This window comes from Bacillus rossius, chromosome 1, assembly GCF_032445375.1.
Source record: "Bacillus rossius redtenbacheri isolate Brsri chromosome 1, Brsri_v3, whole genome shotgun sequence".
In the NCBI taxonomy this organism is placed as follows: Eukaryota; Metazoa; Arthropoda; class Insecta; order Phasmatodea; family Bacillidae; genus Bacillus; species Bacillus rossius.
The window spans coordinates 262,933,513-262,950,731 of NC_086330.1; the positions used below are offsets into that span (position 1 = coordinate 262,933,513).

The 17,219-nt window shown below is 38.2% G+C and overlaps 1 protein-coding gene across 1 annotated transcript in view; it reads right to left on the reverse strand.

Moving 5' to 3' along the window:
• Window positions 1-2,725: 2,725 nt before the first annotated feature.
• Window positions 2,726-17,219, reverse strand: part of LOC134530057 (uncharacterized) — a 605,495-nt gene continuing 591,001 nt past the window's right edge. Inside the window, exons 4-5 of the mRNA XM_063364610.1 lie at window positions 6,447-6,658; window positions 2,726-4,613 (exon numbers count right to left, since the gene is read on the reverse strand). Coding sequence (XP_063220680.1) covers window positions 4,303-4,613; window positions 6,447-6,658 — 523 coding nt within the window. The 3' untranslated portion in view covers window positions 2,726-4,302. The remainder of the gene's footprint in view (window positions 4,614-6,446; window positions 6,659-17,219) is intronic.

A 17,219-nucleotide genomic window follows, 5' to 3' on the forward strand; every position in this document is an offset into this window, starting at 1 on the left:
GGTTACTGAGGAGGACAGGCCACGCGCCAGCCGAGGATTGCTTACTGGGGGACAAGCCGCGCCTTAGTCGGGTAGCGGCTTCTGGGTCAAACAGGCCGCGTATTAGCCAACGCACAGTTACTGGGGTGGACAGGCCGCGCATCAGTCGGGTAGTGACTACTGGGGCGGACAGGCTGTGTGCCGTTCAGGGCACGGCTAGTGGGGCGGATATGCCGCACACTAGTCGGGGAGTGGCTACTGAGGTGGACAGGCCGCGCACCATCCGGTGAGTGGTAACTGTGGTGGGGGGGGGGGGGGGGGCAGGCCACGCGTCAGATGAGGTTTTGCTACTGGGGCGGACAAGCCATGTGCCGTTCAGGGTACATATAGTGGGGCGGATATGTTGCACACCAGTCGGTTAGTGGCTACTGAGGTGGACAGGCCACGCGCCAGCAGGGGAGTGGCTACTGGGGGGGGACAGGCCGCGCGCCAGCCGATTAGTGTTTATTATGTATGGGGGGAGGGGGGGATAGGCCGCGAGTCTTTCGGGGAATGGGTACTGGGTCGGACAGGCTGCGGGCCAGTCAGGGCACGGCAAGTGGGGAGGATAAGCCGTACGTCATTCGGTGAGCGGCTACTGGGGCATACAACCCTTTCGTCTTGGTGCAGGGGGTAGAACGCTCAGCTGTCCTGGTTTGGTTTTCTGCACATTTGGTCACATCAACCATGGGTTTTTCTGGTAGGCAAGATGCGCGGAAATGGAAGCATGTGTTTGAGTGAGTGTTGGTTCTCGCTTATGGGAACATGCTTCTTAGTTACCGATTTAACATTTACGGCTCACTGAGAGTGGATGCTGTATGACCCTCTAAGGACACGCGTTGCGTAGATGAAGATGTAGATATAGTTAGGTCCACTGGGTGGGTTAGGGCTCGTCCTTGTAAAGAGTAGGTTAGGATATATAAGAAGAGAAGCTAAGAATATGATAGTCTTTAAATTTCACTTGGTTGGTCGACGTCCAAGGGGCTCGTGAAATAGCAGTCAAGGTACATTAAAGAAATTCTCTGTCCCGAATAGTTGTCTTTATAGCTGAGAATATTTCAGTTAATATTTATTGTTCCGTTAGTCAAGTAAAAAGTAGTATATATACGTTTAATATGAGTTTCTGACACTCTCCTGACGGTTATGGTCACTACAAAGTAAGTGTATCACGTTTATTTAAGCACTGTCGTTTGTACGATTACTTTATCTGATGTAAACTCAGTTACTAAATAATGAATTGGTAGTTTATGTATTCGGTTGTTGTCTTAATAAATGTTTATTTTTATAAAATTATTTTTTAAGTTATATTTATAATCAACTTTTAACCTCTTAAGATACATATATAATCATACCCTGGAATTTACCGTACAGGAAAGAAACTAGCCGACACATATAGCTATTGAATTTCCTTTATCTTCATTGAGTGTTCTACCAAAATAAAAATAAAGTCTTTATTGTTGTGAATTACGTCGTTTATCCCCCAAGAAAGGAGTATCTTACGTGACCTCAACTCATTTATTATTTTTATCCTAAAACACACAGGTTATAATTTGGATTTTAAGACGGCGATCAGCATGACATGGGGGTCTTACTGATGGCTAGTGAGGAGGGACATTTTCATATTTAATCAAATAAATAATTATGTATTTTTATTCTAAATTAGGTACCTATTTGCACCAACCAAGGATCGCACCAAATAATTGAATCAAGGACTGGAATCAACTGTGTCAATCACTATATAAGTATGTCATTTTTTAAATAATATTTGAATTTTATTGATAGTTACGGATTTTCAAGATGACAAGATGGCGAATGCTATGAGACCTGACGATATGGTGATTGACATTAGTTCATTATAGCGCGCAAACAAATCCAATATGGCGGCAGCACACTCTAACAAGCTAATCCAAGATGGTGGCCAAATGGTTGCCATGACATAACACTGGTTGGAGTAATATATGCCTTACTAGTGGTAGAGGGAGTCAGTGTCTGGTACGTATTGAGAAGTAATGATCAATGACGAAAATGCTTTTTTATTTAAATATTATTTTTTTGAAAAAAAAATATTTTTTTTTAAAATTGTGATAATTTTTTATTAATTGTATTAAACTGACCTCGTCAGGTTGCAACGAGAACTTTGAAGTATGCGCATTAAAACATTCATGATAATTATTTTTTTAAATATATATATATTTTTGTTTTGTGGTTTTAGGGTGGGGGGGGGGGGGGGGGACGTGATCGAGGCATTGAACTCCATTCGAGGTGCCATATTTCAGTCGAGATCAGGTTTAAGGTCAATAATGAGATTCAGATAATTGAACTGAATAAAAAACATATTTTTTTAGTGGAATTTAAGCCACGTGAGGACATTTAGAGCCACCTGCATTTTTTGTGAAACAAAACAGGAAGTTTTCCTTGAAAACTGGGATTTTAAACTAAAAATGAACCATTTTTGGAGTCAATTTTTTGGGCCTTTTGAGTCAACTTCAAAGAATTTTGAAGGTCAAGGTCATAAAAATGGCAGCCACGGGCTCCAGTCGTTGATCCTTACCTTGCACCTTAGCCTGAAGCCTACGCCGGAATTCCCTATTATATATTATTATTTACATTTCTTCAAAGATTTGATTATATATATTTTATATGCTATTTTTAATTGTAAAAGTTTAAATATCAAGAAAAATAATGTAACAATAACACACACTAGATATTTCAGGGTTAAATAAAACCATATTTTTTAATGTTTGCTCACACATTTATGATTTATATTCATTGTATTATACTGATTTAATACTATTAAACATAAAGTTTGATCATTGTAATAGATTGCATTAATTTTGGCAAATTTAATTGAATAACTATATGAGGAACAATAAATAATAATAAAAACATGTTCTGAGGAAACCAGTTACAGAGCAACCTGCATTTATCTATCACATACGTAGATTTCAGAGTTCCTTTTGTTTATCAAAGTGAAACTATATTAGCAAAAAAAAATAAAATTTATAAATAAAAGTTTGAGCACCATGCTAATTTAACAATACAATATAGGCACTGTACAAAGCTACTGACACTCACTCATATACAGTAGTTAATACACAGAAAGATTAGAAAGAAACAATGTACAAGTGAATAAAAAACATTATTACAAAAATCATCATAAAAAATTACTGAAAAAATGTTAATTTATAATCTATTAAATAGCTTTGTGTGGTTCATTTGTCCCATAAATTATTATCAGAATTATATTTTACTAACTAAGTCATTGTATTTTACCCTGTCATCTTTTCAGCCACTACGATGAAGGTGTTAGGGATGTGAGAATGATGCAGCCAAACAGGTCGCAGTTCATGTAGTTCGTGTGCCATCGACAGAATACTTTAAACGTAATTCATTAAGTGCCTGCACTCTAATGGTTAAGTAGCATTTTAATAAAGCACAACAATGAAGGGGTTTCAATTACAGGATACATAGCGCGTTGGCGGAAGAGTAAGAGGTCGTAACAATAAATAACTGCCCAGAAACTGTCTGTTCAGCACTCAACAACCCAGAGATATATAGGCTGCTGTTTCTTTCGATTTCTTCCTCATTTACAACCATCAATGGAACACTTGGAATGAAAGAGGCAGATTTTACAACAGCTGTACGGGTAAAACAATGATAAATGGAAATAATTAAAGTGATTTTACACTGAGTTTCATACCATTAAAGCAAATGTTATAAATTAAATCCCAAAAATATAATTTCCATTATCAAGTGTGTACTGTGAACATTTACGTGATTTTATTTTGCCCCCATGCATGTAAAATCATGCTTCGAAGCTGGTTCAAAGAAAATTAAATAAAAAGTCAATACCTTACAACAAAATAATGTAACATTTATGAAACATAACATAAATGTAACACTGTGAGATTTCTGAAACACAAATAGAATTTGATGTAATTTTTTTGAATCATAACTGAAATTTAACATTGGAATTTTTGAAACATAACTGGATTTTAATGTTGTAGCAGTTCTGAAACGTAACTGAAATGGAATTTTGTAACATTTCTGAATCATAGTTGGAATTTAATATTGCAACATTTCAGAAACCTAACTGGAATTGAATGCTGTAACATGTCTGAAACATAACTGGAACTTAGCATTGTAACACAGCCAAGATGTTACAGTGTGAAACTCGTGCAAGAGGTGCGTGTGCCGTGTGAGGTATATCTCCAGGTAGTTGGGAACACTCGCTGCAGCCGACCGAGTTCGCGTGGCGGAGTGACGCCGGCTCAGGACGCGCTCTCACGCGGAGTCGTCGCCGAGTCTCTTGCCGCGCGCCTTCTTGCTCTTGCCGGCCGCGCGCTTCTTCTTCGGCTTGGGCGACACCTCGCAGCTGCAGCCGCTGCGGATGCGGATGTAGTCGAGCATCCAGCTGGAGCCGCCCGCCGCCGACGAGAAGGACGGGAAGCTCTTGGAGAGGTTCTGGTCGCCGTGGCGGTGGTGGTGCGCGTGGGACGTCTCCGGGTCCTGCACGATGGCGTACGAGTAGGAGTACTTCTGCACGCAGCGCGACTGGTTGTGCAGCCGCCGGTCCATGAAGCGGCACGGCCTGCCTGCAAGCACAGCCGCCGGCGCTGCCATCTGTGGCGGGTGGCGCGAACCACGGTTCACAAACACAAAAGATAACTTTATAGTATCAACTGTTTAATTAATTTTAACAAGATGGACAGCATTTCAAAAAAAAAAATCCTTGATGAAAATCAGGTCCAAAGCCGGTGTTTAATATCTTTTTCAAGTCTTTTTCCGCTTCTATTGGAGCCGTTTCATTACAAAGATTAAAATTCCGGGCTGCAAATCGAATGATTCGATAGTCGATGTAGCTGCTTCTTAAGCGCATTGTAGCTGTGGGTGCGGAAACTACGTGTGATTAGCGTCCAGAAATCTAGTTTTGAAAACAAGATTTTTCTTATACTTATCACGCTTGGAATTATTTTAAAGAAGTCTACGTTAAATTTCGTGTCCGAGTTTCGTATTATAAGTGTATTTGCAACATGGGGACACATAAATTTGCTCGTTACCAAGGTTAGATGTTACACATCGCTGGCGAGTACCTACTGAAAGACTCCTTAACATTTTTTTTATAAATTGCCTTTATTCATAAATACATATAGTGTAATATTCAACAAATATGAAACTAAAACCATTCGTAATAATAATCGTTCCAAAATGGTTTCATTCTAATGGCGATATAATGCACTTATACAATAAAATAATTAGTAATAAGCATGTCTACAACAGAAGTACTGACGAAAATAAAAATAATCTGCAAATTTTTGTGTCTTTGTCATAAATGTAAAAAAAAAAAAAATATTTCTGTTCATCCTACAGGCGTAGGTAGATTTCTAAGTACCTATTACTTCTGGTAATATTTCAGAATCTTCTATAAACTTGTGGAATATTTAAGAACTTAATGTTCTTTATGTTCTCCAATATTACAAAATTATTTGTTAAACATTTTCTCATTTTGCATGCAGCGAAAATATTATGATTGTTTTGAACACAATGCATCAAGCATTAAATAGCTTAGAACGAATTTCATATTATGCCAACTAAGGTAGTTATTCCATTTTTTTTTTAACTTTTAACACTATTTTTCATCCCTTGTACTAATAACATATTCGTCTGAAAAATTGCTTTGCATGAAGGTTTAAGATACTATTATGATGGTTTGAAATTTATTCAACGCATTTGATAGTAAGGAAGTTTTGAATTTTTTTTCAACCCCGGTTGTTACAGTAGATAATAATTCGTTTCATCAAAAATTGTTTCAGCCAAAGTTTTAGATAAAGTATAGGATTATCACAATTAACTGTAACGGATTTTATTGTTTTATTATTATCTGTTTTAAAAAGTAATATTTTTTCCTTTCAAAACTTGTTATTTCCACCCCGTGCAGTAGTGGTTGGTTACATAAAAATTTATTTTAACAAAAGTTTTAGAAAATATTTAGAAAGTTAGAAAAAAAATAAGAATGGATTCGATATTACAATGGCAAGGAAGTTTTATTTATTTTTTGAATCCAACCCCAGATTATTTCTACCCCTTGCAATAATGGTTTTGTAATAATGGTATGTATTTTCAAAAATTGTTTCAGACAAGTTTTAGATATCATTTGTAGGGTTTGCAAACAATTCTAACTGATTTGATAGTGTGCCTACTAAGGGTGTTTGAATTATTTTAATTTTATTTTAAGCCTTCTTTATTCACCCTTTGCAATGGTCGGTTGTATCAGAAAATTTTTCCGTCAAATTCATTTAGACAAAAGCTCCCACGAGCTATGAAAAGGCCAAGCTGATGTGTTATTCGTCATATTGCAGGTATCGATCTGCCTCGGAGGCTGTGTATTTGCGCCATCGCACCCACATCGTGGCGGGAGCTCGGCCTACCTTCCACGTCCTTGCGGCAGGACAGCTCGTAGAAGCGCTGCCGCTTGTCGCCGTCGCGGAACAGCAGCACGTACATGTCCTGGGCGTTCTTGCCGCCCTCCGGCTCGACCATCTCCAGCACGGAGGGGCAGCAGTCCACGCCGCGGCCCTCGTCGCCGCCTTCCCGCCGCAGCAGCAGCTGCATCTCGCGGTGCGACAGCCGCTCCGGGCCCCTGCAACACGCCGCCGCGTCTGCAGCGCTGCAGCCCTGCGCTCTGGTGGCCGTCAACTGTCACCCTGCAGAGGCAGCTTGACACTTTGGCTTCAGTGTACACCGAGTGTAAGTTCATCAACAATTATAAACAAATTAGTTTTAAAAAAGTAATAAGTAAAAAATTAAATAATAAATCACGATTATCAGAGATTTTGTAGGTACTAGGTTCGATTCCCAGTGAATTCACTCATAAAATAGTTTCGTATTTTTCATAAATTTCATCTTACACCACATATACCAAGGTGCACATGACTTCCATGATTGCGTCATATTGGCAGCCATATAGTCTAATATTTTTCATTTCATTTTACTTAGGAGAACTCTAAAAAATATTTTGATCATTGTTTGTTATTCATAGGTATGTGTTCAGTTAGATTTGAAGTTGGTAGGTACCTACCTACCTTCTTGCGTGGTAAACACATAGATCGTACCTACATATTGATGAGTAGAAAAAGTAAGTGTATTATTATGTTATAGAAGAATACGCAATTATTTTTTTATTTTTTAGTGTATGTTAATATGTTTTGGAATAGGTTTTTTTAATTCGGTGAATTTTTGTTAAAATGTTAGTTTATTTTTTTGATTTTTAGTGAATCTGAAGTACACTAACTAATTTGTCTGAATATGGGTAGACCTACTAAACGTGCTGCTCATATGAGACAGCGCCGTTCAAATGTAACAAACGAAATCAGGGAGAAACGCCTATCTCAATAGAGGAAATCTACCTCGAGGACAATTTAAAAAGAGACTTGCGAAGAGCGCAAAAATTGACTTCCAAAAATGCGGCTTTACATGAAAAAAGTTTTGAATAGGGAAAATATCGAAAAACGTAGTCACCGTCTCGGATTAATCCACGATCATCTATCTAATGAGACGGAGGAGCAACGTACCCACCGACTCGGATTGGTTCACGATCGCTTATCAAACGAAACACCTGAAACTCGTTCACTTCGACTTAGTAGAATGCGACAAGTCAGTCATGTTTGTAGGGATATCGCAAATGAACAATCTTTTAAAGCGGCTATTAATATTTTCGCTGATGTACCATGTGCCGTTTGCAAAATAACTCTTTTTTTCCACAACAGCGTTTCAATTTACGAGCAGGTTTGTATAGTACGCTATTACCTGAAGAACTAATTACTTTAGGTACAATAAATACCTGCATTCGCTGTTATAATAATATCAGAATAATTTGCTCCTAAGAATTGAAGAGTTCCGTCACTTTGTCATGGATCCCATAATCAGAACCTAACCAAACTCTCATCAAACTATCCCTGAAGTACATTCTTTCCAATAAAAAAAATCATCGAACTCGGTTGGCGTGATATTGAGTTATTCGTCCATTTGTCGCGCACATACTTAATGCAAATTTAAGAATTATATGGTTCTCATGGATGCCATTGTCAAAACTGGACCAAATTTAAATGGGACCACACGGAAAGCACCAGCTTTCAAATGAAAAAAAAAAAAAATCATCAAAATCGGTTCACCCAGTCGAAAGTTCTGAGGTAACAAACATAAAAAAAGAACAGTCGAATTGAGAACCTCCTCCTTTTTTGAAGTCGGTTAAAAAGAAATAGCTGCCAACTATGCAATTGCTAATTATAAAAGGGGGAAAGTCATGAACAATGTAATATGTTTTGCAGTAGATGAATAAGGAATCAACAATGTAATAGCTGTGGCTAGGAGAGGAATAAGACATCGACAATGAAAAGGCTTGTGCCAGGAGAGGAATAAGTCAACCACAATTTAATTTATTTTGCCCGGAGAGGAAAAAGGCGTTAAAATATATTAGCTGTTGCCAAGAGATGAACAGTGTTTCAACAATATAAAATCGGTTGCCAGGAGAGGAATAAGGCTCAATAAATTTAAATAGTTTTCCAAGAAAAGAATAAAACATTAACAATGTAGGAGCTGTCCAGGATATAAAATAACACCAAATTAAAATTCGTTTCCAGGATTAGCAGTTGCAAGGAGAGGAAAATACTAATCAATGTAATAGCTGAGACAAGAGAGGTATAAGCCAATGTATTTACAATGTATTAGCTGTCTTTTGGAGAGGTATCAGCCAACAATAATAAAAGTTGTTGTGAGGAGATGAATAAGGATTCAAATTTTTTTATCTCTAACCAGGAGAGGTATAAGGCATAAACAATGTAATACCTGTGTTAAGAAGAATATTAAGATATCAACAATGTACTATGTGTACCCAGGTAAGGTATAAGTTATAAAAATATAATAACTGTTGCCAGGAAATGGAATAAGGTATCAACAATGTATAAGCTGTTACCAGGAGAGGAATAAGTTATCAACAGTGTAGAAGTTGTTGCCAGGTGACGAATGAGGCATTAACATTTTTTATTATATGTTCCCAATAGTGGTTAGAGTCATAAAAATGTCATATCTGTTGCCAGTAATTGTATAAGACACACACACTGTAAAAATTGTAGCCAGAAGTGGACTTAAGTATAAACAATATAATAGTAATTGCCAAAGTAGGAATAAGACAATAACAATCTAATTGCTATTCCTAGGAGAGAAATAAGGCATCAACAATGTAAAACCTGTAGCTAGACGAGGAATAAGTAACATAAAATGTACTAAAATTTTTCAGAAAGAGGAATAAAGCATTATCAATATATAGCTATCCAGGAAAGAAATACGGCAAAACAATGTAAATCTGTGTCCAAGATAGGAATAAGCCATTACCAATAAAATTCATTTTGCCAGTAAAGGTAAAAGTTATTAGCAATGTAAGTGTCCAGGGGACGAAAAAGGCATCAACAATATAATGAATGTCAGAAAAAGGCATTCATTATCAATATAATATCTGTTGCCAGGAGAGGAATAAGTCATAAACCATGTAATAGCTGTTGACAGGTGATAAAAAAGGCAACATAATGTGATAGTAGATTTTGACAGAACACGAATACGGAAGCAAAAATATAATAGCTAATGGTAGGGAGAGAAATCAAGAATAAAAAATGTCAAAATTGTAGCCAAGAGAAGACAATAAATCAACGATGTAATTGCTGTTGCCAGGAGAGAAATAAGGTACCAACAATATTTTTGCTGTTTTCTGGAGAGGAATAAGTCATAAAAAATGCTGTGGCAAAGAGATAAATAAAGCATTAACAATGTAAAATAAGTTGCCAGGAGAGGGATAAGTCACAGACAATGTAATAGATGATGCAGGAGAGAAATAAGGCATCAACAATGTAACTGTTGTTGCCAGGTGAGAAATAAGCTTCAAAACTGTAGAAATGTTGACGAGAGAGGATTGAAGCATTAACAATGTATAATAATTGAAGTCAGGAGAGGAATGTTGCTTTAACAATGTAAATGCCCAACCGATAGAGTAATAATGCACAACAATATAAAATAAGTTTCAAGGAGAGGGATAAGTGTGACAAACAATGTAATAGATGAGGCAGGAGAGAAATAAGGCATCAGCAATGTAATATATTACGAAGAAAGGAAAAAGCTATTTAATGTAATTTTTTAACAGTTGAGTAAAAAAGCATCAACAGTGTAATAGCTATTGCTAGGATAGAAGCAATAACACACTAACATGTAACTGCATTGCCAGGAGAGAAACAAGGCATCATCAGTATAATACTTATTGCCAAGATAGGTTTAAGACATCAATGACAAATTATCTCATACCATGAGAGGAATCAGTAATCAACAATGTAATGGCAGGAGCCTGGAGTTTTTTCAGGCTTCAACAATATAATATTTGTTGCTGGGAGGTGAATAAAAATCAATTTGTTAATTAAGAAAGTAGGAGAGGATTGAGTAAAACCAACATATAAAATGATGTCAGGAGAAAAATAACTCATCCAAAAAGTCAAACATGGACCTGTATTGGACTATTGCATCAAAAATGTAAGAGATGTTGCTCTAGGAGAGGAATACGACTTCAACAATGTTAGATGTTGCCATGAAAGAAATAAGGCATATACAAAATACGTTGTTGCCCGGAGAGGAATAAGTCAAAACAATGAAATAAATTATGCCAAGATTGTAAAAATGCATAAAAAATGTAAATGATGAACCAGTAGAGGCATTAACTGTCACAAAACATTTTTTTAGCCCATTTTGCGAACTTTCTCCAATATAGCAGGTACGTTGCGTCCTACATACATATGTGTACAATCGATAAAAATTAAATTTAGAGTGCGAACCATCGTACAGTTTTAACCAGGGGCTCTAATATCTAAACTTACACAATGTAATACACACTGGCATATAAAAGCTGTTTCCAGGAGAGGAATAATTCATAAATATTGAACTGTTGTCAGCAGAGGAACAAGGAGATCTGTTGCTAGGAAATAAATATGACATCATCATAAAAAATTTAACAAGGAATTAAATAAGGCATTAAAAGGAAAAAAAAAAGTGTTTCTAGTAGAGTTAAAGAAGCAAAAGTGTAAAAGCTATTTCAGGAGAGATTATTATGTTATTAACTATGTAATAAATTATGCGATAAAAATATAATATATTAATGATATATTTGCTGTTACATGGAAAGGAAAAAGTCATTAACAATGTACTAGCTTTTGCCTGGAAGGCATAAGTTAATTAAGATGTATTAGCGGTTGCCAAGAGAGGGAAAAAGCTCAAACAATGTAATATATGTTGCCAGCAGCGGAATAACTAATTTACAATGTATTAGAATTGCCAGAAGAAGAATTAACCATCACCAACATAATAGTTGTTGACAGGAGAGGAATAAGCGTTAATATGGTAAGACAATAGAAAAGGGAGGAATAAGGCATTAACAATGTAATATACATTGCCAGGAGAGGAATAAGGCATTAAATGTGAAACCTGTTGCCAACAAAGTAATAAGGCATTAATAAAGTTAATAGCTGTTTCAAGGAGAACAATATGGTATCATCAATGTAATAGCTGTGGCAGGAGAGGAATAAGGATTTTACAATGTAATAGTTGTTGCCAAGAGAGGAATTAGTCATAAAAATGTAATAGCTGTCCTGGAGAAGAATCTGGCATAAACAATGTGTTGCCAACAAAGTAATAAGGCATTAATAAAGTAAATAGCTGTTTCAAGGAGAAAAATATGGTATCATCAATGTAATAGCTGTGGCAGAAGAGAGTAGTATAGGATAGCCGGTCCGGGCGCAGGCTTCAGGCTGTGGTGCTTGGTGCCGGTGTCCGCCATCTTGGATTGTGACGTCACGGTGGCAAAAATTCCTCAAAATTCCTCAAAAATGACTCAAAATGACTCAAAATTTCCCGTTTTCGAGGGAAAAATTCCCGTTTCGAGGAAAAATTAGGATTTCAAAAAACCACAAATGTCTTTTGCCTTAGAAAGAACACCAATTCCTAAAATAGGCTTAAGCATCCTTAACTCAAGCCTCAGTTAAGCCATTTCTAGGAATAAGGATACCATGACCTTTGACCTTGACCCCGGCGGCCATCTTGTATCCGCCATCTTGGATCCGCCATTTTGGATGACGTCATTTCGTTTTCTAGAAAATTCCGGCATTGTGTTATCCGCCATTTTGAATTATGACGTCACGGCGGCCATCTTGGATGAGCGTAACGGGACGTAACATAACGGGACAAGCCGATCACTGCAGCCATCTTGGATCCGCCATCTGTAAATCGAGCGCCCCACTCATGATGAAATGTTCGTCTCTGTAGCCATATTGATTTTTTTCTGTTCCGCTGCAGGCCGCCATCTTGGATACCATCGACTTTGTTTCTGTTGTTTGTTCCTAGATAGCGCCAGCGTCGCTCTTGATTTTTTTCTGTTCCACTGGAGGCTGCCATCTTGGATACCGTCGATTTTGTTTCTGTTGTTTGTTCCTAGATAGCGCCAGCATCGCTCTTGATTTTTTTTGTTCCGCCGCAGGCCGCCATCTTGGATACCGTCGACTTTGTTTCTGTCGTTTGTTCCTAGAGAGCGCCAGCGTCGCTCTGTCTCATCACATAAGGTCGATGTTCCATTACCTACCATAGTTATTAAGAACCTTATCGACATTTTAAATTTTATTTTTTATGAAAAATATATTGGAAACGCTGTGATTCGAACCATCGCAGCTCTGATCTCTAGGTTGGAAAACATACGCCTTTAACCGCTCAGCCATCGAGACATTTACCAGACCGAAGATTAAATAAGGTATATATAAAAATAACATGCATGTTTGGACTTGTAATTTTTTTTAATTTAAAGTAATAATAGCACCACCTGTTCGAGACAGACCCACCATCTTGTCATTTGGCCGCCATCTTGAAAATCCGTAATTTTTATGCTAGAGATGCGGGAAAAAGTTCAAAATTTATTAAATAAATTGACAATAAACATAATGTTTGATTATATCGATGTACGTCCTTGGTTCGATTCCCGGCGAGAGTAAACGGTCGATCCTTCCTCCATGAAAGCTACCTAGACTGATCTACCACCAGCAGTACCAAGGTATATATCATCAACAGGTATGACATCATGTCCGCCATCTTGTCTATATCCGCTGGAGACCACCATCTTGTTTTTCATCTGCTAGAGTGTGCCGATCCCATGTAGTATAATTATCTGGTCACCATACTTTTGTCCTCAACTGTTGACATTGAACATTGACCTTGAAATTTGACCTTGACCTTGAAAATTGACCCTAACCTTGAAATTTGACCTTGACCTTAGCCTTTGGCCTTGACCTTGAAATTTGACCTTGACCTTGAAATTTGACCTTGACCTTGAAATTTGACCTTGACCTTGAAATTTGACCTTGACCTTGAAATTTTACTTTGTCCTTGTCGACCATCATGGACCCGACATTTAATGTTCAGTACATGCTACCAGGAGCGACCAACTGCTGGAGTACGTCATCTTGTGTGTGTACTCATATTATAGAGTACATTTACATCTGGTTAATTTTATTTTAACCTGCTACAGTGCAGTAATCATTTATTACCGAGGTGCCCCCCGCCATCTTGAAATTCGGACACCATCTTGAAATCATGTAATAATGTAGCTAGAAAAGCGGGAAAAAATCCAAAATTCATCAAAAAAATCACTCATTAACTTACAAATCGAATCGATGGATCCCTGTCCACGGTTCGATTCTTGACCAGAGACAGTTGTAACTAATTATTAAATAAATGTTAGGTTCTGTTTTCCATTACCTTTCGCGGAGTTTATTAATCATTCACTCTACGAAAATCAACTCAAGTCAATATACCGGACCAACGAATTAAATCAGTGCCGATTAGCCTATTATGAAAGTCTAATTTTTCAATAATCTGAATAACATATAAGCCGTTCATGTACAAAGCCACACATATAGATCAATTGCCTTCAGTCCATGAGACCGAGTCATGTCATTATCAGACGTATAGGCTAGTCATTTCAGGACCACATGACCTTCGTAATCCATCGTGACATTTTTATACATTCTAAAGGACCAAGTAACCTTGTAAAATATTTTAGTAACACCAAGAGGTGATAAACTAGTAAATATTCAATCACTACATTTTGTACTACGCGCAATCAACAAAAAAGGAAGCACCAACAACGAAAAGACAGCACCACCAACGAAAAGGCAGCACATTTGGAAGCACCGACAACGAAAAGGCAGCACATTTGGAAGCACCGACAACGAAAAGGCAGCACATTTGGAAGCACCGACAACGAAAAGGCAGCACATTTGGAAGCACCGACAACGAAATGGCAGCACATTTGGAAGCACCGACAACGAAAAGGCAGCACATTTGGAAGCACCGACAACGAAAAGACAGCACATTTGGAAGCACCGACAACGAAAAGACAGCACATTTGGAAGCACCGACAACGAAACGGCAGCACATTTGGAAGCACCGACAACGAAACGGCAGCACATTTGGAAGCACCGACAACGAAACGGCAGCACATTTGGAAGCACAGACAACGAAACGGCAGCACATTTGGAAGCACCGACAACGAAACGGCAGCACATTTGGAAGCACCGACAACGAAAAGGCAGCACATTTGGAAGCACCGACAACGAAAAGGCAGCACATTTGGAAGCACCGACAACGAAAAGGCAGCACATTTGGAAGCACCGACAACGAAAAGGCAGCACATTTGGAAGCACCGACAACGAAACGGCAGCACATTTGGAAGCACCGGCAACGAAAAGGCAGCACATTTGGAAGCACCGACAACGAAAAGGCAGCGCATTTGGAAGCACCGACAACGAAAAGGCAGCACCATCATCAAAAAGGCCGCACATTTGTCATTGGCTCCAATATTCATTGGCTCCAATATTCATTGGCTCCATTATTCATTGATTCCATCAGTCTATTGATTCCATCAGTCTAGTGACTCCATCTGTCATTGGCTCCTACAGTCATTGGCTCCTACAGTCATTGGCTCCAACAACTGTCTTTTGTCTCACCAACTCCAAATATATATATTTGGCTAGAATTCTACGAGTCTAAGAGACTATGAGACCACATGGCTACGAGTCTAAAATGATCTAGCTGGTTACGAGTTATACATGGCTTGCGAGGCTACAGAGCTACGAAGTTTCTAGTACACAGGTTTACATGACTGCGAGGATACAGGACTACAAGTCTGCAAGAGTACTTGACTACGAAGGTACTCGTCTACATGACTCCAGTTACCGCATCTGTCTTCGACGGAATTTTCTCTTTTGCTCCAACTGCTCCATCAGCATTATGTTATAAGATTACAAGGCCTCTTGCTTACGTAGCTTCAAGTCTACAAGCCTCCAATGCATCATGACTGCGAGACTACGATCAATGAGGTTACGAGTCTACGCGATTGCGTGTCTTCTAGGTTACATGATCGCGAGGCTATAGGACTACGAAGCTTCTAGAACGCATGGTTACGAGACTGCGAGGCTACAATTCTACGAGGTCCCAAGACATCCAGGCTACGCGACTACGAGCCATGAGGTTACGAGACTACGTGACTACGAATCTTCAAGTTTACGAGACTGCGAGGCTACAGAGCTACGAAGCCTCTAGTACACAGGTTTACGTGACTGCGAGGATACAGGACTACGCGACTTCGAGCCATAAGGTTACGAGATTACGTGACTACGAATCTTCATGTTTACGAGACTGCGAGGTTACAGAGCTACGAAGCCTCTAGAAAACGAGTTTACGTGACTGCGTGGATACAGGAATACAAGTCTGCATGAGTTCTTGACTACGAAGCTACTCGTCTACAAGGCTCCAATTGACACATCTGTCTTCGATGGAATTTTCTCTTTTGCTACATCTACACCATCAGCATTATGTTATAAGATTACAAAGCTACTTGCTTACGTAGCTTCAAGTCTACGAGGCTCCAATACATCATGACTACGAGACTACGAGCCATGAGGTTACGAGACTATGCGATTGCAAGTCTTCAAGGTTACGTCATCGCGAGGCTATAGGACTACGAAGCTTCCAGAACGCATGGTTACGAGAATGCATGACTAATTGGCCGCATGGCTACGAAACTTTATGTCTCTAACTGACTACAATAGCACTATTCAGTGGTGAGAGTTAATTTATTTCATGCAAAGGTACTTGCTGCAAGCAGTTCCACTTTTCAATATCAGATGACGTCACGTTTTGCTTGCAGGTAAAATAATATTTATTTATTTTATGCGGGATGCGGGTTGTTCACTATCGATCGCATAAGAAGAATGGCATCGATAGTCTTCAAGGAGAAGGAAGTTCGTCCTTCCTGCTAGTGCTTCTCAGATTTCTCACGGTCCGCCATCTTGGATTGCGACGTCACGGCTGCCATCTTAGATGGGTGTGACTTTGACCTTTGACCGAAACCGCAGGAATGATCGCAAGCACACGGATTAACCATCAAAATATATATAAGAATTATCAGGAGCACACGGAGAAAACCATCATAATATTGGCAAGAATAATCAGGAGTACACGGAGAAAAACGACACATGTTTTCTTTGATATCATAAAATTACAGAAAAAAAATATTTAGAAATAAAAAAAATTAATAAAAAAATTAAAAATAAAAACAAAAAATACATAAAATTCTGGCTTGTACTAGAACTCTATCTTTGCTCAGCAATGATAAGTTTACAAGCTAGCAGAATCTATTTATGTATTTTTTGTTTTTATTTTAAATTTTTTTATTAAATGTAGTGATTGAATATTTACTAGTTTATCACCTCTTGGTGTTACTAAAATATTTTACAAGGTTACTTGGTCCTTTAGAATGTATAAAAATGTCACGATGGATTACGAAGGTCATGTGGTCCTGAAATGACTAGCCTATACGTCTGATAATGACATGACTCGGTCTCATGGACTGAAGGCAATTGATCTATATGTGTGGCTTTGTACATGAACGGCTTATATGTTATTCAGATTATTGAAAAATTAGACTTTCATAATAGGCTAATCGGCACTGATTTAATTCGTTGGTCCGGTATATTGACTTGAGTTGATTTTCGTAGAGTGAATGATTAATAAACTCCGCGAAAGGTAATGGAAAACAGAACCTAACATTTATTTAATAATTAGTT